Source organism: Moschus berezovskii, chromosome 2, assembly GCF_049115385.1.
Source record: "Moschus berezovskii isolate FMDL1 chromosome 2, NW_MosBer_1.0, whole genome shotgun sequence".
Lineage (NCBI taxonomy): Eukaryota > Metazoa > Chordata > Mammalia > Artiodactyla > Moschidae > Moschus > Moschus berezovskii.
In genome coordinates, this window is record NC_142461.1 from 117,365,492 (window position 1) to 117,392,038 (window position 26,547).

Here is a 26,547-nt window from a genome sequence, read left to right on the forward strand (position 1 = left end):
ACTGCTCTTGTTGTAAATATTTGCCTATATTTAAGATTTTGAATACTCATAAAAGAAGCAACACGTAGGAATTGGGATTTGATCATGGTGTTTTACACTTGATCTTAGCCAAAAGGCCGAGAAGCGATGATCATGGTGTTTTAAAAAGCAGGTTTTACCTCCCAGGTAAAACATTCAGAAAACTAAGATCATGGCATCACTTCATGGCAAATAGATGGGGAAACAATGGAAACAGTGAGAGACTTTATTTTCTTGGGCTCCAGAATCACTGTAGATGGTGACTGCAGCCATGAAATTAAAAGACACTTGCTCCTTGGAAGAAAAGCTATGACCAATGTAGACAGCATATTAAAAAGCAGACATTACTTTGCCAACAAAGGTCCGTTTAGTCAAAGCTATGGTTTTTCCAGTAGTCATGTACAGATGTGAGAGTTGGACCATAGAGAAAGCTGAGTGCCAAAGAATTGATGCTTTTGAACTGTGGTGTTGGAGAAGACTCTTGAGAGTCCCTTGGACTGCAAGGAGATCCAACCAGTCAATTCTAAAGGAAATCAGTCCTGAATATTCACTGGAAGGATTGATGCTGAAGTTGAAACTCCAGTACTTTGGCCACCTGATGTGAAGAACTGACTCACTGGAAAAGACCCTGATGCTGGGAAAGATTGAAGGTGGGAGGAGAAGGGGATGACAGAGGATGAGATGGTTCGATGGCATCACCAAATCGATGGACATGAGTTTGAGTAAGCTCTGGGAGGTGGTGATGGACAGGGAAGCCTGGGGTGCTGCAGTCCATGAGGTTGCAAAGAGTCAGACACAATTGAGAAATTGAACTTAACTGAACCTCTGAAGTGGCTCACTGGTAAAGAGTCCGCCTGCCAGTGTAGGAGATGCAGGTTCAATCCCTGGGTCGAGGAGGATCCTCAGGAGAAGGAAATGGCAACTAACTCCAGTATTCTTGCCTGAAAAATTCCATGAACAGAGGAGCCTGGCAGGCTGCAGTCCATGGGGTCCCAAAGGGTTGGATGTGACTAAACACACATGGATGCATATTGTTATGTGAAAAACTGGCAATGTGCTACTCTGAAAAATTCAGTGTAATTTTAGTAAAATTACTTGTTTAATGTAATATTTTATTTTTAAATTATGAAACACATAGAAAATTAGACAAGAGAAGTGAAACTGTCATCAGCTTTATAAAGTGTTATCAAGTTGCTCTTTGAAGTCATGGTACCAATATATGCTTCCACCTTGTTCTAATGTTCTCACATGCTCCCCCAATGCCTGGTCCCATCTGATTTATTTTTCTAATCTGATGAGAAATTTTTGTATCATTGTTTTTTCATATTAATTTGTGGTTTATATAACTTATTTAAAGAGGCTATTATTTATACATTTTTCTTAGTAGTAGACCTAGGATTTACAACATTTATCGTAATCACACTGTATCTCTAAATGGCATCATATACTTCACATACAGTATAAGAATCTTAGAATAGTATCATTTCAATCTCTCCTTCCACCTTTTGTGCTGCTGTGGTCATATATATAACTTTTGCATACGCTATAACAATACATTGCTATTATTTTTGCCTTAGTTAATGATTCACTTTGCTGTACACCTGAAACTAATACATTGTAAATGTGATTAGACATTAGAAAAAATGTGATTAGACATAAAAACTCTTATATTTGCTTTCATTTTAACCATTTCTAGAAAATTTCCTGTTTGTCAATCTAAGTTTCTGTTAACACTGCTTGAAAGACTTCTTTTGACATTTCTTGCAGTGCAATTCTGAGGTTAATAAATTCTTTCAGTATTTGCTTGTCTAACAAATCCTTACTTGTCTTTCATCTTTGAAGAGGATTTTCACTGAATATAGAAATCTAGATTCGTCAGTCTTCTCCAGCCATTTTAAGGAGACACAAAGGAGACTTGCTTATTTGGATAAGAAATCTGTGGTGAAACTTACATTTTCTTCTGTATGTAATTTTTCAATTGAATATGCTTTATTATTTATTTTTTCTGTTGTGTGAGTACAGTATGGATATTAATCCCATATCAGATATATGACTTTCAAACATCTTCCCCCATTTGTCATATTGCCTTTTCATGTTGTTGATTTCTTTTGCTGTACAGAACCTTTTTAGTCTGATGTGGTCCTACTTACTTATCTTTGCTTTTGTTGCCTTTTGGTATCAAACCCAAAAAATTGTTTCCAATACCAACTTCATGGTGTTTACCTCCTGTTTTCAAGTTTTATGGTTTCAGGGTTTATGTTCAAGTCTTTAATCAACTTTGAGTTAATCTCTGTGTATGGTATAAGATGGTGGTCCAGCTTCATTCTTTTGCATATGGCTGTCCAGTTTGTCAACACTGTTTATTGAAGAGATTGTTCTTTCTCCATTTTATGTTCTTTTTTACAAAAAAAAAAAAATAATTGGTGTATTGTTAATTTACAATGCTGTGTTAGTTTCAGGTGTGCAGCAAAGTGAATCAGTTATGCATATGCATATAGCCATTCTTTTTAGATTCTTTTCCCATAGAGGTTATTACAGAGTATTGAGTAGTTTCCTGTGCTATACAGTAGGTCCTGATTAGTTATCTATTTTGTATATAGTAGTGTGTATTTTTCAATCCTGATCTCCTAATATAGCCCCCTCCTCCCTTTCCACTCTGGTAACCATGTTTGTTTTTTGCATCTGTGACTCTATTTGTTTTGTAAATAAGCTCATTTGTACCATTTTTAAGATTCCATATATATAAGCAATACCATGTGATATTTGATTTCCTCTGTCTGACTTACTTCACTTAGTATGATAACCTCTAGGTCCATTCATGTTGCTGCATATGGCATTATTTCATTTTTTTTATGCCTAAAATCCACTGTGTATATGTATCACATCTTCTTTATCTATTTTTCTGTTGATGGACATTTAGATTTCATCTATGTCTTAGCTATTGTAAATAGTGTTGCAATAAATATTGGGGTGTGTGTATCTTTTTGAGTTAAGGTTTTCTCCATATGCACAGCAGCAGGATTGCTAGATCATATTTATTTTTTTAAGGAGGCCTGTCCATTATTGTTCTCCATAATGGTTATACCAATTTACATTCCCACCAACAGTGTAGGAGGGTTCCCCTTTCTCCACATCCTCTTCAGCATTTATTGTTTGTAGAGCTTTTGATGATGGCCATTCTGGTGGCGCTAGTGGTGAAGAACTTGCCTGCCAATGCAAGTAACGTAAAAGACACGGGTTCCATCCCTGGGTCAGGAAGATCCCTGGAGGAGGAAATGGCAACTAACTCCAGTATTCTTGCCTAGAGAATCCCATGGAAAGAGGAACCTCACAGGCTATAGTCCGTAGGGTCGCACAGTCAGACACGACTGAAGCGACTTAGCAAGCACACATTCTGACCAGTGTGAGGTGATACCTTATTGTATTGGTGATGCTGAGCATCTTTACATGTGCCTGTTGGCCATCTGTATGTCTTTTTTGGAGAAATGTCAATTTAAATCTTTTGCCCATTTTGTTGTTGTTGTTATTGAGCTGCATGAGCTGTTTGTATATTTTGGAGGTTAACCTCTTATCGGTCACTTTGTTTGCAAATATTTTCACACATTCTGTGGGTTGTCTTTTCATTTTGTTTATGGTTTCCTTTGCTGTGCAAAAGCTTTTACATTTAATTAGGCCCCAATTGTTTCTTTTTATTTTCTTTAGGAGGTGGATTTAAAAAGATATTGCTAGAATAAATGTCAGAGTGGTCTGTCTATATTTTCCTCTAAGAGTTTTATATTATCCAGCCTTATAGTTAGGTCTTTAATCAATTTTGAGATTAGGATTAGGTCTTTAATCCATTCTGACAGTCAAAATGTGCATGGTGTTGAGTTCTAATTTCATTCTTTTACATGTTGCTGTTCAGTTTTCCCAGCACTTCTCTATTGAAGAGACTATCTTTTCTCTGATGTATAGTCTTGCCTTCTTTGACATAGATTAGTTGACCATATGTGCATGGTTTTATCTCTGGACTTTCCTGTTCTGTTGATCTGTTTTTGTGCCAAGACCATACAGTAATCTGGCCATTGGTGTGAGGTGTTAAAGTCCCCCACTATTACTGTATTACTTTCGATTTCTCCTTTCATGGCTGTTAGTGTTTGCCTTGTATATTAAGGTGCTCCTATGTTGAGTGCATGTGTTATTTAAAATTGTTACATCGTCTTCTTATACTGATCCCTTGTTCATTCTATAGTGCCCTTCCTTGTCTCTTATGGCAGTCTTTATTTTAAAGTCTATTTTTGCCTGATTGTATAGCAATACAAATCCAGTTTTCTGGATTTCCATTTGTATGGAATATCATTTTTCATTCCCTTCAGTCTGTATGTGTCCCTAGATCTGAAGTGGGTGGGCCCCTTGTGGACAACATATATACAGGTCTTGTTTTTGTACCCATTAGCTAGTCTATGTCTTTTGTTTGGAGCATTTAATCTATTTACATCTGTTAATATACATACACCATGTATGTTCCTATGACCATTTTCTTTTGGATTTGTTTTTTGCTTCCTCCCCTCTTTTGTTCTTTTGTGATTTGATGACTATCTTTTAGTGTTGTGTTTAGGTTGCTTTTTCCTTTTTGTGTGTTATCTAATGTAGTTTTTTGGTTTGCAGTTCCCATAAGGTTTTTTAAATGGGGTGTAGTTGTGTTGGTTTCTGCTGTCCAACACAGTGATCAACTCTATGTATACATATATCCCCTCCCTCGTGGACCTCCCTCCCAGCCCACTTCCTCTCACCCATCTAGGTCATCAGAGCATCAAGCTGAACCCCTGCACTACCTAGCAGGTTCCCACTAAGCATCTTTTTTACATACAGTAGTGTATATATGCTGATCCCAATCTCCCAGTTCATCTCACCCTTACATCCTGCCCCAGCCCCCGCCATGTCCACCCATCTGTTTCTATGCCTGCATCTCTGTACCATTTTACTAGATTCCACATATATGTTAATATAGGATATTTATTTTTCTCTTTCTGACTTACTTTGTATGACAGACTCTAGGTCCATTCATGTCTCTACAAATGACCTAGTTTTGTTCTTTTTTATGAATGAGTAATATTCCATTATATATATGTACCACAACTTCTTTATCCATTCATCTGTTGATGGACATTTAGGTGGCTTCTGAGTTCTAGCTCTTGTAAATAGTGCTGCAGTGAACACTAGGCTGCATGTGTCTTTTCAAAGTATGTTTTTTTCAGGGTATATGCCCAGTAGGGGGATTGCTGGGTGATATGGTAGTTCTTAGTTTTTTGTTTTTTTTAAGGAATCGCCAGTGTTCTCTATAGTAGCTGTATCAATTTACATTCCCAGCAAGAGGGTTCCCTTTTTTCCACATCCTCTCCAGCATTTATTGCTTGTAGATTTTTTGATGGCCATTATGACCAGTATGAAGTGATGCCTCATTTTGTTTTGATATGCACTTCTCTGATAATTAGTGACGTTGAGCCATCTTTTCATGTGTCTCTTGGCTGTCTGTATGTCTTCTTTGGAGAAATGTCATTTAGGTCTTCCACCCGTTTTTTGACTCTTTTATTTAAAATGTTGAATTGCATGAGCTGTTTGATATTCAGTCTGCTTGAAGGTTAAGTTGCTGGTCTCTTAATTTCAAATGCAATTCCTATTTCTGGTGTTTGTACTCTCTTCTCCTAGTCTTTGGTTTTCTTATCGTTTTTGTGTATGGATGATTTCCTACTCTTACTGTATGTTTTTCTTTACTGATGGCCTTTCCTATTTGTGATTGTATTCTAGTGTATTGTGATTGTGTTTCTGGTTGTGGCCTTCCCTCCCTCCTCCTCTCCTAGAGAAATTCCTTTAGAATTTGTTGTGAAGCTGGTTTGGCAGTGCTGAATTCTCTTAGCTTTTGCTTGTCTGTTCAGTTCAGTTCAGTCGCGTCTGACTCTCCGCGACCCCATGAATCACACAGCACGCCAGGCCTCCCTGTCCATCACCAGCTCCCGGAGTTCACTCAAACTCATGTCCACAGAGTCGGTGATGCCATCCAGCCATCTCATTCTCCGTCGTCCCCTTCTCCTCCCGCCCCCACCCTTTCCCAGCATCAGCGTCTTTTCCAGTGAGTCAACTCGTCGCATGAGGTGGCCAGAGTACTAGAGTTTCAGCTTTAGCATCAGTCCTTCCAATGAACACCCAGGACTGATCTCACCTTTTGATTTCTCTGTTGAATCTGAATGAGAGCCTACCTAGGTAGTATTCTTAGTTGTAGGTTTTCCCCTTTCATCACTCTACATGTATCATGCCACTCTCTTCTTGACTGCAGAGTTTCTGCTGAAAAATCAGCCGATAATCCTATGGGGATTTCCTTGTATGTTGTTGCTTTTACATTTTTTTCCAATTTTTGTCTGATAAGTATGTATCTTTAAAAAAAACTATTTTATTGTATACTGGAGTATGTGTGCATGTGTGTGTGCTCAGTCTCTGCAGTCAGTGACCCTATGGACTGTAGCCCACTAGGCCCCTTTGTTCTTGATATTCTCCAGTCAAGAATACTGGAGTGGGCTGCCGTGCCCTCCTCCAAGGACCTTCTCGACCCAGGGACTGAACCTGTGTCTCCTGCATTGCAGACAGATTCTTTACTGCTGAGCCACTGGGGAAGCCCATGTTGGAGTAGAGCTGATTAATACTGTGATAGTTGCAGGTGCAGAGCAGAGGGACTTAGCTATACATATACATGTGTCCATTCTGTCCCAAACTCCCCTCCCATCCAGTCTGCCACATAACATTGTGTAGTTTCCTGTGCTAATCAGTAGGTCCTTGTTGATTATCCATTTAAAATATAACAGTGTATACATGTCCATCCCAAACTCCCTAACTATCCCCACCCCAACACTTTCCCCCTGGTAACCTTAAGTTTGTAAGTTCTCTAAGTCAGTGAGTCTGTTTATAAATAAGTTCATTCGTATAACTTTTTTTTAGATTCTGTGTATAAGGGCTATCATGGTGTTTCACATCTATCTTGCTTCACTTAGTACGATAATCTCCAGGTCCATCCATGTTGCTACAAGTGGCATTAGAAAATTAAAGTGTTAGTCACTCAGTCGTGTCCGACTCTTTGTGACCATGGACTCTGTATATGTAGCCCACCAGGCTCATCTGTCCGTGGAATTCTCCAGGCAACAGTATTGGAGTGTGTTGCCATTCTGTTCTCCAGGGGATCTTCCTGACCCAGGGATCGAATCCAGATCTGCATTGCCGGCATTCTTTTTAATGGCTGAGTGATATTCCTATTCCTTTTGCTCTGAATTGGCTCTTCTCCCTAGTGCTGGTTTTAACTCATGCTTGGATTAGTGCAATTTGTAGGCTGATTGCCACACGGGCCAGCCTTTCTACTGATGTGCATTTTTTAAGCCAAGTCAATAGTTGCCTGTTTTCTAGTCTAAATCCCTTAGGACCCTCTATAAACTAGCCCTATTCTAGCTATGCAGTTTTGCTTATTGCTAAGTGTTCTTGACTGGAGAATCCCAGGGACGGGGGAGCCTGGTGGGTTTCCATCTATGGGGTCACACAGAGTCGGACACGACTGAAGTGACTTAGCAGCAGCAGAACCCTATCCTTCCTGTCTTTCCATTGTCCTATAAACATAACTCGTTTATGTAGTCTTTTGTTGTTACTTTTGTTTCCTTTCTGCCCGTCTAATTCATAATTTAAGGTGAAGTTCAAATATAATATGGTTTGCCTCCTTTTGTGAACTTATAAATCCTGTTTCAGAAGTTGTAGATTTTGATTATTTCCTGTTATAGATGTAACAAATATTTTGTCTTTCCAAATGAATTCTCCTTGACGGTAAGATCCTGGTCTTTAACTGTGGTCCCTACAGCCCCAACACCTCAGTGCAAAGTCTGTGCTTATTAGGTACTTCATTTAGTGGGCCAATATTCATAAGTGTTTCCACCAGCAAGAGAAATGAGACACCTAAATTAATATTTTTATGTTAAAGAAATTCAGAAAAAATTTGGGAGAAAACTTTAAGAGATTAAAGCATCATTAAATGATAAATGATTTAAAATTATACTTACCTATGCACTGTTATAGCAAACATACAAATATTTTATGCAAGTTCTTAAATTATAGATCATTAATATGTTCAAGCATTTACTACTTTTGAGCCACTTACATAACTTCTTCAGATAAATAGAACATAATGAAAATGACAACAGAAGTAGATATTTTCAAAATTGTCATCTAATATTCAGTTCAGTTCAGTCGCTCAGTCGTGTCTGACTCTCCGCGACCCCATGAATCACAGCACGCCAGGCCTCCCTGTCCATCACCAACTCCCGGAGTTCACTCAAACTCATGTCCACAGAGTCGGTGATGCCATCCAGCCATCTCATTCTCGGTCGTCCCCTTATCCTCCCGCCCCTAACCTTTCCCAGCATCAGAGTCTTTTCCAGTGAGTCAACTCGTCGCATGAGGTGGCTAATATTACCTTGTCATAAATAATCTCTAGTCCATAAAAAAGAATTTCCAGTTTTGATCTTCAGTCATGAAAAATATCTCTGAGGATCTTTGTTTGCAGTATGTTAATTTAGACTTGATATGATTGTTCATAATTTAGGAGATTACCTCAATGTTGGAAGCCACCTCAGAATCCATTAGCTGAGCTGAATAGATTAAGATGTAATGCTAAAAATTTAGCAGCTGGGTAAAGTCAGTAATTATCTGTTGAATAAGTTTTAAATGCTCAAATTAATTATGCTGATAGCTATATTACCTAACTCATTTTATTTTTCAATGATATTATTAGACCCTATTAACAGAATTTTAACAATCACATCTCCTAAAAATAGAGAAATTTGGCTACTGTTTAATTACATGGGAGATTAAAAAAAGTATTGGTGAGAAAAAAATAAAATTATCAATTAATACTGTATTGTGCAAAAGGGTTTCTTTTTGAGGATAACGGTAGTGACATATTTTTGCATTTTCTCAAACATCACATTTCTTTCCTTCCAGTTATGAGAAACTCAGATAAGTCTATCATCTTAAATTCTGTTAAGTAAACTTCATTTAAATACTTTTTATGTCAGGTTATGGAAACAGCATTTCTTAATTTACATGCTTTTAAAAAATCGTTAAAGTAAAAATAATTTTAAAAAGAGCTCTTTTGAGGGAACAGTCTCTTTTGTCTACTTTCATAGAAAGCAAAATCTACTGTAAAATTAAGTGAATAAAGTAAAACTACCTTTGACTTGATAGTTAAAAATGAAATTCATAATCTTAAGTACTTTCCCAAATAATTGAGGTAATGCATGATAAAACCATGGTTCTAGCTCGATGAATTATTTCTTAAATATAAAATCTAATGTAAAATCTAATGCAAAATAAAGCAAGAGAAGCACCGTGACTATGACAATGGTGTGTGCTGATGCCATCCTCTTCTCATAGTCATTGGAAAATTTTGCATGTCCATTTGTGGAAAAAAGATACAACTTACTGGCCCACTGTTGAACATCAGAACTCTTCTAGTCTGAGTGCTATGACATTTTTGAAAATTTTACAATATTTGGTGCATTGGTCTGCTACAACAGAATAAAACTTATTAATATTTTCTTTTATTGTAGGTTCCAATGTCACATGGCCTTGGTTATTTCAGAACTAATAAATGTTTAGTTCTGGAAACATTTCCATTAAGTTTACTTCTATGGCAATGTATAATTGGCAACTCACCATTTACTTAAATGGTAAAACTATTTATTTCTCCAGAAAAATCCTTATTCTACTTTTTTTTCCTCCCACACAGAAGGATCTTAATACTTTGCTTCAGTGAAAACCCAACTCTCAGTCTAATTTTAGATGGCTAGAAAGACCGTCACTTAAAAAAGTATGAGAATCACAGAAAAAATGTATTTGTATTTATTGAAAGTTTAAAGAAGTGATTTTTCATAATTCTATCAGACATAAAATGATATAATTTTAATTGCTTCAGAAGTTAAGTATTATCTTGTGGTCAAGGTAATCTAGAAACATCAGATTAAAATTTTCTTCTACTTGGTTTGATAATTGTGTTCTTTAGGTATTTAGTGTATACATATCTCTCTGTATGTGTCCCTGTATATATTTTTGTAAGATGAAGTCTCAGCAGTAAATAGGATTCTCTCATAATTACATTCTCACAAATAAATTATTATTGTCAAACATCAAACCATAGTTTGATATGGAGAATGAGCAAAACTACACTTAAACTCTTGTCTGTGGAATTTACTTATCTTTCCTATCCTCAGAAATAAAGCAAATGTGTAGTTTCTCAGTGTATCATTAGTCAAACTTTGTTACAGAAACACATCAGTTTGTCTTCATGAAGTCTTTGATATTTTGTAATTTAGATTAAGCACATTTATGAAATGTATACCTTAAAATTAAAAAATAACCATGTGTTTCTTTGTATCTTTTCAGATTGGCTCTGAGAGAGAAGACTGAAACATCACTCCAGTGCTCTCCAGCACAACTGGTATGTCTTTCTTCACTTAGCACTTATGGCTTCTATTATAACATAGTAAAATGATATACTGATACTTACTGTGTTGTGTTTCCCCAAAACCTCTCTCCCCACTTAGAATGTAAGCTTCCCAAAAGCAGGGGTTTTTGTGTTTTGGCTATTAGTGTATACCAAGCGCCTAGAAGAAAAGCGGACATCTAGTAGTGCTCACAGTGTGGTAGGAGACGAGGTCAGAGATTAATGGGATGCAGTTGGGGGAACAGATCTTGTAGGCCCCTGTAAGGACTCCAGCTCTGAATGTAATGAGGAGCCACTCTAGAAGTTGGAGCAGAGGAGTGCCGTAACCTGATACGTGTTTGGAAAACTTCAGTGGCGCTCCTGTACTGAGGATGGGCCTAGCAGACAGGGTGAAAGAAAGGAGGTGGGTATAAGGTATACAGTACTCCGGGAGGGGAACGATGAGGGCACAGATCAGGGTGATAGCACTGAAAATGATGAGTGGTTGAATTCTGTATTATTTTGAAGGTAAAGTAACAGCATTTCCTGATGTGTTGGATGTGAGTGGTGAGAAGTGAGGAATCAGAACAAGGTTGTTCTGACTTCAGCAACTGGAAGTGTGGTAATCAACTGATTTATGCAACATTATGGGAGCAGTGTGTTTGAAGGTAGGGTAAAGGAAGATTACACAGTTCAGAGTGAAAGAATTGTTTTGGCAGGCAGTTACCAAGATAAACCAAAGGCTGGAGCATCTGTGTGTAGTAGCTCTGTGTGTGGATAAGGGAATATTCTGGGCTGGAGACATAAATTAAAGGTTCATTTTGTATGGATAGGGCTTAAAGTGAATGCAGAGAAGAAGAAAGAGGCCTGAGTGACCTTGCAGCTGAAAGGTCTTTGAGAAAGAAATTAATTTTATCACAGGACACAGAATATTAGGTTCTTCTCAGGTAATAAACATTCTGAAGGAGAAAAACTTCATTATCAAGTAATCTTACTTTAGGAAAGACAGGTAAGAACAAGCAAATTATGAACATAATTTAAAGATAGAATTTATTCTTTGATGGTTTACTCATGCAAACTGCACATAAAAGAAAATAGTACAGTTTGTGTAACATTGCAAATATAAGGACTCAAAATGCTAGGTACAGAAGTAGTGTGACATCTGAAAGTCAAAATGGAGTTTGTGTTTATACAACTAAGAATGATTTTTATTTGCTGAGTACAGACTGATTTACAATGAGTTTTGCTAACCTTGGTAATAAGCTCATTAACCGTTTACATGACTTCTTACATCTATGTAGTTTTATTTTACAGTTGCAAGAATTCCTGTTACCAAAGAACTTTAACTTGCATAAATAATAAAATTTAAGAAAAATGCACTGCCTGACCTAGAATGAAAAATGGAGGCTTTTCCTAACCCATATAACTACAATAAAAAACAGCCTTCTTGCAGAATTCATATTTTGTGCCTTTGAGATCAACTCCTTAGCATAACTACGCAAAGTCATGATTAGAAATTGAGTACCTGAAAATTATAAAATCAGTTAAAAAAAAAACACTTTAGAAGTAGAATTATCAACCAAAAATGCTCTCATTTTTTATAAGCCAAACAATAAAATTCCTATTGTCTTCATACTTAAAAATCCTGAAATGTCATTTGTATAATCTGAATGTTTCCCAGTTCGGAACTTAGGCAAGGTGGGATATTTCCTTGAATTGTCAAAGATATTCCATACAGGTTTTTAAAATGTCAGTCTCATTAGGAGATGGCACTGAGACTTTAGCAAATAGTGTAGTATGGATGCAGAACAAACTACACAACTTATTATAAATGTGTTATAGATATTTACATAATGGAATCCTGCTTGAATGCCAGAAGTTGCTACTGGGGAGGACTCATAACTATTTTACAAAGTTTTCTTACACACATCTACTACTTTATTTTTAACAATTTTGTCTATTTTAAAATATTGTACTGTATTTTGAACATAACTGCAGAATAAAAATAGATAATGGCACATTAGAAAACTCAGTATCCCACAGATGATTGGATAATGAGAAAAGTGTACCTACAATCATCTCATCAGAAACAAACTACATCATGGAATGTTAGTTATCCAAGCCTGCACAGTAATGACATCTTAAATTGCAATCATCTATTGGCCAGCATCACACTGAAGGCATCATTAAACATTCAAGCAAAGATTGCTGGCATAAACTATTGAAAGACACACATACACACATACTCACACTCTCTCACTCACTCTTGTGTCCCACATTATAGTTACATTGTTCTAAAGATAGATACTGATTTTTTCCCACGAGAAACGTTATCAAAATTTGCTACTAAAAGATGACAGTGCTTCCACAAGAATAAGTACAAGTTAGCTTGCAAGTACAAGACAATGGGGGTAAACAGTCTTAAATTTTCTAAGTAGTAATTTTTAGGCTTTTCTGGCAACCATACCTTACTTGATTATGCATAAACTTCTCAGTTTGAAACCTGAAATCTGTAAAAAATAAACAAAACCAAAAATCTAATATCAAAAAATTATTAGGTATCTGATAACCCTGTATTGTACTTAATATAATTTCATATTTTGTTAGCCTCAAAACATAGGATTTAAAATACTGAATTTAAGACTTGAAAAACAGTCATTATTGAAATGATAAAGGATTCCAATATTCGTGCTTACTTAAAATCTGAAAGAAAATGCACTATTACTGATGTTCATTAAGATTAAGAGTGTGCATAAAAGCACTGTATGTCTTTTACCACATTTCACTCAAAAAGTGTTCGGTAACGTTCTTCGTTTTGCATAATGTGCAAAATAAAAGGCAAAAAGATTAAAAGCAAATTTCTTTCTCTTGCTAGTGCGTTATGACCTTGTTAACATTACAAAGTCAATAGGGACTATGCAGAACTTTGGTATAAATGATATAACAAAACTACCATCATAGCTGAGGGTTAAGAGGTGGTCAAAAGAAATGGAAGTAGGAAGAGAGATTCAGTAACACCCCCATTTATTCAGACACCCCCAAATTAAAAGTGAAATAAACCACAATGAATTATAATACAATTTACACATTGAGCACAGAAAAATTAATAAATCTAACAATATTTATAAAAAAAAGCAAAATCAGTCTTTTTCCAGAGACTAAAAACTTGTTCAGTCTGATCATCAACTGCTGCTACACCAACTTTAGAGTCAAATTTAATTTCAAGTAAAAAAAAAAAATTTACAACCACAGATTTCGCATAAATGGAAACTGGTCTTTCCTTGATTTCCCTTTGAAGTCACTAATGAGTATCTAAAGCTGCTGCACTGCAGGTTTTTAATCAACTTCCTGAGGGCTGTGACTGGGAGGAAGGAGCCATGACAATCTGCGAAAGCACAGGCTCTGTACTCTGGTCCGCCATCTGGGTGAGGACTGAAGTGGCTACAGCTTCTGCCTTGGAAGTTGAACTGACTCCATTGGATGTGCTGACAGAACTATGTTGTATAGCTTCGGTATGTGGACTACTCGGCACTGACAAATCTTCTGAACTATCATCTTTATCAGCAGCTGAGTGGAAAAAAGAAAACTACTCAGTTTCTTAGAATAGTTGTAAAAATTTATCAGGCTGACTCAATGTACAGGATAAAAAGTTAGATGACATTTTACAGAATCAGTTTAGAGAAGTTGGTGTGACAGTAACTGAGTAACTGAAAGGTGGCTGTAAGTCCCGAAGTAGGCAATTTTGCCTGCAACAAGCCAGATGAAGGCACAGGCAAGAACATGGAAACACCTCAATGGCCAGTAAAACAGAGCTTAAGAATTGTTTGTTAAATAGTGTTAAGAAAATTAAGTAGGAATTTGAGAGATAAGTTTCTTATAGATAAAATGAAACACCCAGCAACACATATGACATGTAGGCCAATAGACTGGTTTTGTTATTAAAAGGTTAGAAAATATATATAATCAAAATGAATTCTAACATACAAATTATGTCTTCAAATACTTCTCTCTGCAGAACTTATATTTATTCTGACTTTCTATCTACTGCAGCAATGGATGATTATAACACCTGATTCTAATGATCTATACACATGAGAATAAGCAATATTTAGAATCTAAATGCCACCAGCTGTTATAGTTGCATGCATTGAGATTCAAATAAAAATCCATATAAAACTGAAGATAGGGCATTCTAAATATTTATGAAAATAAATCGACCAATTTTCTGGCTTGAACAAATCTACGTCTTATTTAACAGAAGACAAACCAATAATTCCATTTGTGTAACACCCACAAATAGTTACAGTGTATGCAAGTTATGAGACAACTGATAGCATCAACACCTGTGAACTCAGCTTCCCAACTTAAAAGACTGCAATTAACACCTGTGCTTCCTGGAGGGTCCTCTCTTCACCAAAGGTAATCACCATTCTATATGTATTCCTTTTATCATTCCCTTGTTTTTTCTTTGAAGTTTTACCAGATAGGTATAAATCTCTAAACAGTATTGTTCAGCTTTATTTTTGAACACTTTAAAAACAGTGTTATACAGGATGTGTTCTTTGGCACTTTGCATTTGGTATTAAAATAATTTTTATTTAGTGTTCAGAAATGACAATAAGCTGGCTTTCTATGAAATCTGAGAATACATACTGGCCTGCTTACTGATGGCCAGGTGCTCATTCTGAAAGTCAATTATTAAGACTGTGGACCCCCATGAAGCAGGACTTACCCAGTGATTTATAATGTAGAAGATAGAGGGGGAGCAATCTGGCAAGCACAACTTTAGTTCAAATATAATTCTTCCTTTTGAGGGTTTTCTGAAATATAGTAACCCTTACAGAATTTTGATACTTTTGCCTCAAATCCATGCATTTTTGAAAGAATCTCACCATCTCTATAAATCTGCTTTAAATACAAAACTGCACCACTGGATAAAAATTTGACATCAAGGTACAGTAAAAAAAAAAAACCAAAACAACCAAACCACAATCAGTAATCCTTTTTAAAATTATATAAAGCATAAAGGTACTTTTCTGATTAAGCAACAATGAATGTTATAAAATATTTACAATTCCATTAAATAGCCAATGCAATAATAATGCATTCAAAGAAAACACTGGCAAATAACAGTTTAACTGGAGAGAACAGTAAAAAGCCCTCTATTTCACCACTATTCGACATGATAACAAAATGACCTTCCTCTCAGTGTAAGTTCTAGGGATATAACGGCTTTCAGAAATAGAGCCATCTGTGACAAGTGGTATGAGGAAATGTAAATATACAATGGGGGAGATGGATTCAAAATGAAAAAGTGATAAGGGACAGGTGTATCTTTCTCTAAGCTTTCAGAATTAGGTAAAACAAACCTTTAGGTTGTACAAAGAATCAGGTACTCACTTATAAATTATGTATAAAATACCTTTGTAATGTCACACAACTGTACCTATGTCCAGTTCGAGATGGTAAGGGGAGAAAAATTACTAGTGTAAATCACAAATGATAGAAAGAGACAAGAGATCTTACTATACTCTAAGAAACCAGTTGTTTGGCAATTCACTCTCTGAAGTTCCACTAATGCTTATACATATTTTCATTAATGAAAATATAAACTCACATTTAGGGTCTAATAAGCTTTGCTTCCCACTTATGATTACAGAAACAACTATGTTTGTTATGTTAATTATGCCTAGAGGTTTACAGAAGATGAATTAATGGCAGTAAGATTACTCTTATGTTTTATTCTTCATGGAATCCAAACATTAAAAATGTTTTCATATTTCTACTCTTGATTTGACCCTTAAAATCAATGTCATGGTTTCCTCATGACTGAAAGGTTTCCTAGGATACGGGACTTTCTGTTGTTAAAAAAGAGACCCTATGACTGTGTGACTTTACATTGTTACTTTTACCTGCAAGATTTTGTGGTATTACTTAATTTCTTCTAAACCTTAGTTTTCTATCACATTGTTGTGAAAAAGCTAACTAGTATTATAGCTCATTATCATTAGCAATTGCTATGTGCTATAATATGATGAACAATTATGTATTTGTAAATTTATCCACATTTTTTCTGAGATTTAAACATTTACTTAAGCAATCTTTACCTTGACTATTAAACAGAGAAGTCACATTTTTTTCCAGACTTCAAATTTGAAAATAAAAATTTTGAAATTTCTACAAAATCCAATTTGCAGAGCTGAAGAGAACTAATTTTATGCAAGAACTATACTGATGTCAATCAGTTTGACTATATAGATAACTAGACAGGAAAAAAGATGGGGACTGTTCCAAAACTTCAAAATGTCTTATTTTTTTACATTTTTCACAACCTTGTATATCTTCACTAAAAACTTATTAATCTAGATTTTCAGTCAGTTTGAGGATACAGCATGCAAACCTATATATCTGTACACTTAAAAAAATCTTTATGGCTTCAAATAAAGAACTGGTTTGCATTTGCTGAGTATATACTTACTGCCTGGATAATAGGGAACTGTTGGGGTTATCCAATAAATTTAGATTAAAAAATTGAAGATAATTATAAATTGAATGCAACTTAAGAGTTAATTTTCCTTCTACTTTTATAGAATTATTTGTATATTTCTTTTTGAATATCAAAATTCAGGAGAGCTCTCTTGTTAAGAAAATCTTGTATGCAGAATGCTGAACTCAGTAGCTTCTAAAGGAAATTATGTTGTTAAGTCAGATGGGAGCCATAATGGCCTCATCCCGGCAGCAGTCATTGTTAATACAACCCCAAACATAATTCTATATGGTTCCAATTTACTCTACAATGTGTTTCACAATCCTGTCAAAATGACGAGATGTCAAAGGACTAAGATTTATTTGCTCAAAACTGACAAAAATCAATGTTCTAAATATATATGGCATAAGAGTTGCTAAATCTACTGAATCTTTTAAATTAAAAAATATTGCCCATTCTGATGAAACTGCTTACAATGACTACAAGTAAAGATGGTGGCCATTAAGTTTTATCGTGAGCACCTGAGGAACTGTTTGCATCCAATACAAATGTTTCTTTCCTTTGAATTACTGACACTGGCAAATTAAAATGAAGTGGATACATATGGTTGAAACAATCTTCACATTTACAAATATCCTGAAATATCACTAAATCATAAAAATGAAAGCTGTGGGTTATATATTATGAATGTTCCTAATGCATTCCCAGCTATGTTATTTGTTACAAATTTGTGTACGATGGACAAAATTGGCCATTTATTCAAGACTAACAGCTGGTTCCAACATTGTGCACTTATCAAAATAGGACATTACAAGAAGGAAAGCACAATTAACCTCTAAAATGCTGAAAACAGAAAAAAAAATCACCTCATTTTAAAGGGAAATATTTAAGAGGAAACTTACAAGCAGATAATTTCAATACTGTTCTAGTTTAGTATTTTTGTAACTAGAAGGCTCAATATAAACATTCAGAACAACAAAACTGCACAATGCTGATTATCTAAGGAAGAACACTAGGATCTGCTACCGTAACAATAGGATCTGTTACTGATTGTTAAGTAGTTAATTAAAAAAAAAAGTTACTAAATGGAGGCTGGAAAAGAAGTGTTCAGTTTGTCAATCCAAGAAAAATATTACTCTGAGAATATAAACAAAATATCATAAGTACTTTCACTATATTTTAAATTATTAACTCATTTTGCTGATCTATAGTAATCTCTAGGAAAAAGCTAGATATAGGAAAATTAAAAAACTCTAGATTCCGAGAAGTATATCCTCCATTCCATAAGAACTCTGCAGAACTTCTGATATTTAATATTAAATATTAGAATTGCAGTCTCCGTTTTTTCAATGGTAGCTTGGTTCACTCTGGCAGTATTTCACTGATATAGCTTAAGGCTATAGGTAATGGAACATTACTCACTATGATAGCCAGATTTCTTCTGCATGGCGGTTACAGGGCAATCTTTATGAGCCAGAAGAAGCTGTTTCAGCTGTGCCACTTCATTTCTCAGCAGGGTGACTTCACTCTGGAGAAGAAACAACTTATGTACCTTACCAGCATCAGACTAAACAATTTTCACTGTTTAAAACAAGATTAACATATGAAAATTAGATATCTTTAAAAGAATACTTAGGAATAAACAAAAATATGCTGCTTAAATTTATTTAATCATTACACATTAGCTTTTATATTTTAATATTTAGATAAACCTGCAACTTACGTAAAAATTTAAATCACAACTGGATAGTGTATTTCAAAGTTTTTTACATTATCATTTGCCTTGGAACTGCTTATATACTACACAGGGTACCTATCAAAGGTATCTTTATTTTACATATGTTATATGCTCTTTTGATTATATGAACAATTAAAAACATCAAGGGAGTCAGGATAAAATTTCACTGACTCTATTCACTTGGAAATAAAAAAATTTATCCTGTAAACTAATTAAACAGCTTTCTAGAAACTAGGAAAATCTCCATAGGGGAAAACACAATAACTGGAGAATCACAGCTATCTAAAGTGGATCACAAGGCACTGTGTTTTTGGACACGGAACCAATGAAAGTAGACGTAATGTCTAAACAGCTTAGTTGCCTTTGACCTACGCCATTTGTACACATCTAAATTTAAATCTGATAAATCAATGATGATTTGTCCGTCTTATTACAGAATGAGCAGTTCAGTCTTTGTTTTGGATGCATTAATCTGGTAGATTCTGTGTAGAAGTTCCAAGTTGAGAAAGCCCAATTAATTCCTTTGGATCACCCCCAAACACATAAATTAGTGATAATTACCAATACTCAAAAGAGTTACAAATAATATGAATGTAACAAATAACATTAAAAAATCTTAACTTACAAATACCTCTACTTATTTGGACTTACATTAACTATTCACATTTCATCCATGAACCCAAAATTAAATGCAGAAAGGTATACATAAAAGCTCAAGCACTTCTTTTTCCATTCCTAAATCTCTTACCCAGAAAGCTGAATGTAAAATAATTTAGTAGATTAGACTCATTAGGTCTCCTTAAGTGACTGATGATAGGAACATACAAGATCAAAAGAATAAAAGTTCAGTAATCCAAAGGCAAGTTTGTCAAGTCAAACAGGTCCTCACACCCCAATAACAATGAACTGTAAATGCTGTGTTAAAGCAGAAAACAAAAACTGATGCTTTACAAGAACTCTGAACCATTAAAAAAAAAAAAAAAGTTAAATTATGTTTAGAACATTGTATTTGAGATAAGAGTGGGTATATAGTGATTAAAGTACAAAAGAAAAAGGTTTAAAGTTTTGCTTTAAAAAACCAGCTGTTATTTAGAAAATTAATTTCTATGGAATACTGAAGTCATTAGTGTCAATACTGCTAATTATCTCTATTAATGACAGTACTTAGGAGAAACCATATTATGAATAATCCAACATATAGAATCCAAAACGTTTCTCCCTCTTTCTGCTGTCAGCTTGATTTTGAGACTCCCATTTACAATTTTCTCTCATTAATTTCTGTAATATGAAATAGGGCTGGATATGTATTTTTAGTCAAGAATACACAATCTTTTATAATCGAGTACCTGTGACCACCCTTCTCATTAGTTTGAACCTATTAAATAATCAATTTTTAATCATTTTGACCTATAAATAGAAATTTTGTATGGCTAACTATATACTGTTATTTCCATCTAAAAAACCTTTCCTTTTTGCCTTGTTAATTATTTCACCATCTTTAAATGTAAAAAAAAAAAGTCAACTCAGTACAATATAAATACACATGGTGTTCATTTCTTTGCTTCCAAAGCCATATTTACATATATGTACGTATGTGTGTTTGTGTGTATATTTACATAGCACTTATCACACTGGATTGTTTATGGTTTACTTATTTGCCACCTCTGTTACATTGGGGTTTCTAATCTAAGCAAGGGATCACCTTGCTTTCTATAGCCCAAGATCACAGCCCATGGCCTAGCATAAACTGAGTACACTGAATTACCATGGTCTTCTGTAAAAGCTATTTCCAGTGGGTTAAAAAAGAAAAACAAAACACCAAAGAGGGTGAAATGAAATAGCTTAAATAATATAAAACTGGTCAGTGGTTCTAATTTCATTATTTTTGTCAACAACCTCACCACATAGTCACACTGTCCATTTTCTTAGAAAAGGAAGATTGACATACTTAATAGCATCATCTCAATTACAGAATTTTAAAAATCACAAATGCCTTCTCAACTAAATACTCCATATGGACATTCATCATAAACCATATTATGAAGGAAAATGATGTATTAGATAAAATTCCTGAGCAGTCCCAAGTTGATAATCTGATACAAAATAGTTTGATTTAAATAAAATTCTGGGTGTTAACCATTAAAACAATATTCCTTTGCTCTCAGAAATATTCAGTATATTCAAAATCTCTCTTTAAATGACAGGTTTGAAACTGTAAGTTTGAATACAGAAACTGATATTCCATCTAACAGTTGGTGGTATTATGGTTGTTCACCTAATCAGACTACTTGGTCCATGAACAAGTCAACAAATGTAAAGATGCCACTAGCTAAAAATGGGTAATGAACAAATGGGTAATGAACATTAAGGACTTTAGACAGAAGGTATTTGATTCCTATTATAAGGGCTTCCCTGGTGGCGCAGATGGTAAAGAATCCTCCTGCATGTAGGAGACCTGTGTTGGGAAGATGCCCTGAAGAAGAGAATGACTACCCACTCCAGTATTCTTGCTTGGAGAATTCCATGGACAGAGAAGCCTGGTGGTCTATATAGTCCCTGGGGTCGCAAAGAGTTGGACATGACTGAGTGATTAACACTTTCACAACTTATATTTGTGTTAGCTGAATTTAATTCAAATCAGGGGCAAAAACTGGAAGAGAGGAGGAAATTTTAAAATGTTTAAATATTATAATTTGTATATCCCTAAAAAGGAGATCAGTCCTGGGTGTTCACTAGAAGGACTGATGCTGAAGCTGAAATCCAATACTTTGGCCACCTCATGCGAAGAGTTGACTCAATGGAAAAGACCCTGATGCTGGGAGGGATTGGGGGCAGGAGGAGAAGAGGAAGACAGAGGATGAGATGGCTGAATGGCATCACCGACTTGATGGACATGAGTTTGGGTAAACTCCGGGAGTTGGTGATGGACAGGGAGGCCTGGCGTGCTGGGATTCATGGGGTCGGACATGACTGAGCGACTGAACTGAAGTGATACAGTACACAAGTATGCTGTTCTTTATCCAAAATGCAAATAATGTAATTTCCCCCCATACCTTTAAATGACAGAAATTGTAAGGAAAAAAACCCCAACAAATTCAAGGTACAAATTTAGTCCAATCTCTTACATCATCCTGATCTAAAATATTTTATAATGATAAGAGATTTTCCTAATAGTAATCCTGAAGCTCAAGTTATTTTTGATCAAAAGGTTAAATTAAATCGATAGTTTGTGCTTTATTGTATCCTAATACTCAATTTCTTTAAAAACTGGTTATCAGCACTAGACTGAAAGCAGCAAATGGGACATGGCTGCTAGCAAAGAATTGGGACTGTAAGAAATACTGCAAAGCAAACACAGTTGGATAAGAGAGGCCAAACCTTAAAGAAATGGATTTAGTTGAGCTGGAGAGCCCTAAGTGTAAGCATATGCTTATGGTCTAGATCAGGTCCCAGGTAGGAGTTGATAAAAGGAGGCTTATCCTGGTATATAACCTTTACATTAGGCAAAATTAGAAGAGTTTGCCAAAGCCTGGCCAGTATTTTTAAAATAATTTATGACAAATGCAGAAAATTCAACAGATTAAAACATTCAAGAATTATAGTCACGTAGTTATATGTATAAAGGAAAGAACTTAAAAAGACAGACAGTATTTAGACAAGGCAGTTCCATAAATCATGACTTAAAGCCGTAACAGAACCAGTTTGCTTAAGCCATAGTGAATCTGAAAGAAATAAATGTTAAGCCATAAACAGATTTAGTATTAAATGAAAAAAGAAATATTTATACCTCTGTATCTGTGGATTATTTTAGACTGATTATATTTGGATTCACTCTCCAAAACCTTTCTGGTTAGTCTGTTATTAGTTTATTTGCAGAATATATTAACTGTCTTTCTGGGTCATTCTGAAGATCAAATGAAATATGAGACATGAAAACATTTTGAAAACATTAAAGTCCCATTCAAATGTGACCAATTACTGAAGTTTTTTTTGCAGGGGGGGTCAAATTTGGTAAGATAAAGCAGATGCTGAAGAAATAATTATGGTCTAAGAGAAAATGTAATTATTTGGCATTGTCTATACCATTGCTCTATTTGTATCTACTCAAAGGTTAATTATATACTGATGAACAAATTATATATATATATATTTACAGTTTGTCTGAAGCAGATCAGACTGATGAAATAATGACAGGATAGCTAATTGATTAACCTATCAAAACATTTCATTGATATTTGGCCACAGACTGATGATCAGGTTCCATAAATTCATGATCTTTGACTTTCTAGTTCAGCTACTATTCCCCAAATTAAAGAAATAATATTGGATAGTTTCTTCTTTGGGGAGTTTATCATTGCTATAATCATTGACTTTTGTGAAGAGCAGCTTCAGTATCTTCACTTCTCTATTACCTCTCTTCAGTTCAGTTCAGTCGCTCAGTCATGTCCGACTCTCCACGACCCCATGAATCACAGCATGCCAGGCCTCCCTGTCCATCACCAACTCCCGGACTTCACTCAAACCCATGTCCACAGACTCGGTGATGCCAGCCAGCCATCTAATTCTCGGTCATCCCCTTCTCCTCCTGCCCCCAACCCTTCCCAGCATCAGAGTCTTTTCCAGTGAGTCAACTCGTCGCATGAGGTGGCCAAAGTATTGCAGTTTCAGCTTTAGCATCAGTCCTACCTCTCTTACTTGATCTTTAAAATAGTACTTATTCTATGAGTTTGACGGGGAGGTAAAGGCTTGGGAAGATTTTAGTAAAGACTAGTAAAAACAGCAGCCATGAAATTAAAAGACGCTTGCTCCTTGGAAGAATAGCTATGACAAACCTAGACAGCATATGAAAAAGCAGAGCATCACTTTGCCAACAAAGGTCTGTATAGTCAACGCCATGGTTTTGCCAATAGTTATGTATGGATGTGAGAGCTGGACTATAAAGAAGGCTGAGCACTGAAGAATTGACGCTTTCGAACTGTGGTGCTGGAGAAGACTCTTGAGAGGCCCTTGGACAGCCAAAGAGATCAAACTAGTCAATGCTAAAGGAAATCACTCCTGAATATTCATTGGAAGGACAGATGCTGAAGCTCCAATACTTTGGCCACCTGATGCAAAGAGTTGACTCATTGGCAAAGACCCAGATACTGGGAAAGACTGAGGGCAAGAGAAGAAGGGAGCAACAGAGGAGGAGATGATTGGATGGCATCACTGACTCAATGGACATGAGTCTGAGCAAACTCCGGGAGATAGTGAAGGACAGGGAAGCCTGGCGTACTACAGTTCATGAGGTTGCAGAGTCAGACACAACCTAGCGATTGAGCAACAACAGTAAAAAGAAGTACTCAGAATAAAATGCATGAGATAGAAGTGGCATCACTATTACCCTTTTCCCCTCTAGAATACAGTGAAAAACTCAGTCTGGGAGTGGAGAAGAAAGACAGTTCTAGAGTTTTTCAGGGATTAAACAGGTATTGGATACCATCTCCCAATTGTTGCCACTCCTATTTGAAGTGATAAATACTAAAGTAAAATGTACCAGGATTTAAAAATCGATCCCATTCCCCCTAAGTCAATGGACCAGTAAACAAAACCTTTTCCATATCATTAACTTATTAGTGAAAACTCCTCACATATCTTATCAAAGAATGTTTCTATTAATTTACCAAGCTTCCAGTCCAAACACATTTGCAGTGCCTAAGTTTTAAGAGCAAAATCCACAACAAATTCTACAGGTTTTATTATAGATTGTTAAGAGCTCCTATGAGTCTGCCTTTTATAAAGGAAATGCTGCAATTCTAAACTGAAAACTAACCCACAAGATGAGTCTATGAAAGACAAAGACATAACGGGGTTAAAACCATTTCAAGTAAAAGATAAAATCATATATTACCTTTGAAAATATAATAGTTTATAACCAACAGCATCCAATTCTTGGTCTAGAGTACCATAAATGTCTCTAAATACAATTTGATGAAATTATTTTTACAGCAATGATTCTAGAAAGCTAAAATATAATTAAATTCAGTGATTGGGGCAGTAAAGTTGAATAATTAGTATTTTCTTAAAACCTAATATATATTTGGTAAAAATATGAACAGTCACACCTCAACACTCATTAAACCTTTTATTATACGTAAGTAACCATGGGTCATTTACTGCCCACTACACTGATCAGCTAAACCGGTATGTCACGTGAAGAATTATTAAGGAAATGTAGAACTGATGAATGTTTTCACATAAAGTAGAGTTTAATTATTTCTTTGACATTCAATTTTCTTTACAAGTCATTCTGTTCTTCACAGTTAACAGTTTTGCTGTTGGCAGACTGATTGAAATTTTTTCTCCAGAATCCAAGCATATTAACTCTTCATATTCTGAAAACTAGAATGTGTCACTTACTTTCTTAAAACTTATTTTATATGACATGTAAGTAAAAAACAAACAAAAAATAATATATCCACTTGAAGCAATAGAGAAAGTCACAGTTGAAGTACCCTTTCTTCCCAAACCCCCTTTATCACTGTTACAAACTAGTACATGTCATTCTTAAAATTTTACCTCTATTTAAAGATTAATTTCTATATTGATTTCCATACCTACACATTTACACATTTAACTATAAAACTTTCATTAATGAAAAAGATATACATTTTTAGTATGTGACTTTTGAGTAATTTGTTGAGGTGAGATTTCCATAATATAGTATTAACCATTTTAAGCTGAAAAATTCAGTAGCATTTACTACACATCTGCAATGTTGTGCTACCCACCACCCCTCTATCTGACCATTCAAGAGTAAAACCTCTTATCCATTAACCAGTTTCTTCCTATTTTCCTCTTCCTCCCTCCAGTCTCTGGAAACTACCCATTTGCATTTGTCTCTATGGATTAATTTGTTCTATATATTTCATATAAATGGAGGCATATAGTGTATGACTTTGTGGCTTCTTTCACTTAAGCATAATGTTTTGAGATTTATTCACATTGTAGCATGTAATTTCACTCCTTTTTGTGGGTGAAAAATATTTCATTGGATGTATATGCCACAATTTATCTACTGATGGACATCTGGGCTATTTCCAAGCAACTTATTTTTTGCCCATAATATTACAGACATTTTCCAGGTTAATATATTCAGAAGGACTTTATTCTCTTTTTTGAAAAAATATATTTTTTTAAATACCCGATAACACATCATCTCACCTATCTTCATGTTTTGGTATACATCTTTAAAACTAAGAACACTTTCTTTCTAATCATGATGCTATCCATCCCTCAATTATTAATGATTAAAAATACTGATTTTTATGCTTAGTGAAATAAATCAGAGAAAGATACTGTATGATACCACCTATATCTGGGTTCTGAAACATAAAACTAGTGAATAACCAAAAATAAAAGAGATACTGAGAAAAAATAGTGCTTACCAGTGGGCAAGATAGAGATAGGGGATTAAGAGATTAAAAACTGCTATATATAGGGACTTCCCTGGTGGTCCAGTGGCTGTGGCTCTGCACTCCCAGTGTAGAGCACCCAGGGTTTGATTCCTGGTCAGAGAACTAAATCCCACATGCATCAACTATGAGTTCACATGCCACAACTAAGACCCAGCACAGACAAACATATAAACAAACATTTAAAAAACCTGCTATATATAAAATAAACAAGCTGCCAGGACACATTGTACAGCATAAGGAATAAAGTAAGTGCAAATGGAGTATAACCTTTAATAATAATAATTGTGAATCATGATATGTACATGGAAACATGTAATTCTATATCAGCTATACCTCAATTAAAAAAAAAACTGGTTCT

General features: G+C 35.2%; 1 protein-coding gene across 2 annotated transcripts in view; it reads right to left on the reverse strand.

The window, feature by feature from the left end:
• Positions 1 to 11,538: 11,538 nt before the first annotated feature.
• ATF2 (activating transcription factor 2) overlaps positions 11,539 to 26,547 on the reverse strand; it is an 85,703-nt gene continuing 70,694 nt past the window's right edge. The window contains exons 13-14 of one of the 2 annotated variants that reach the window (XM_055396903.2): positions 18,417 to 18,522; positions 11,539 to 13,017 (exon numbers count right to left, since the gene is read on the reverse strand). In XM_055396903.2, the coding sequence (XP_055252878.1) occupies positions 12,938 to 13,017; positions 18,417 to 18,522 (186 nt within the window). In that variant the 3' untranslated portion in view covers positions 11,539 to 12,937. Of the gene's footprint in view, positions 13,018 to 13,514; positions 14,075 to 18,416; positions 18,523 to 26,547 lie in introns of those variants that run through there. The other variant, XM_055396902.2, reaches the window with a different exon arrangement.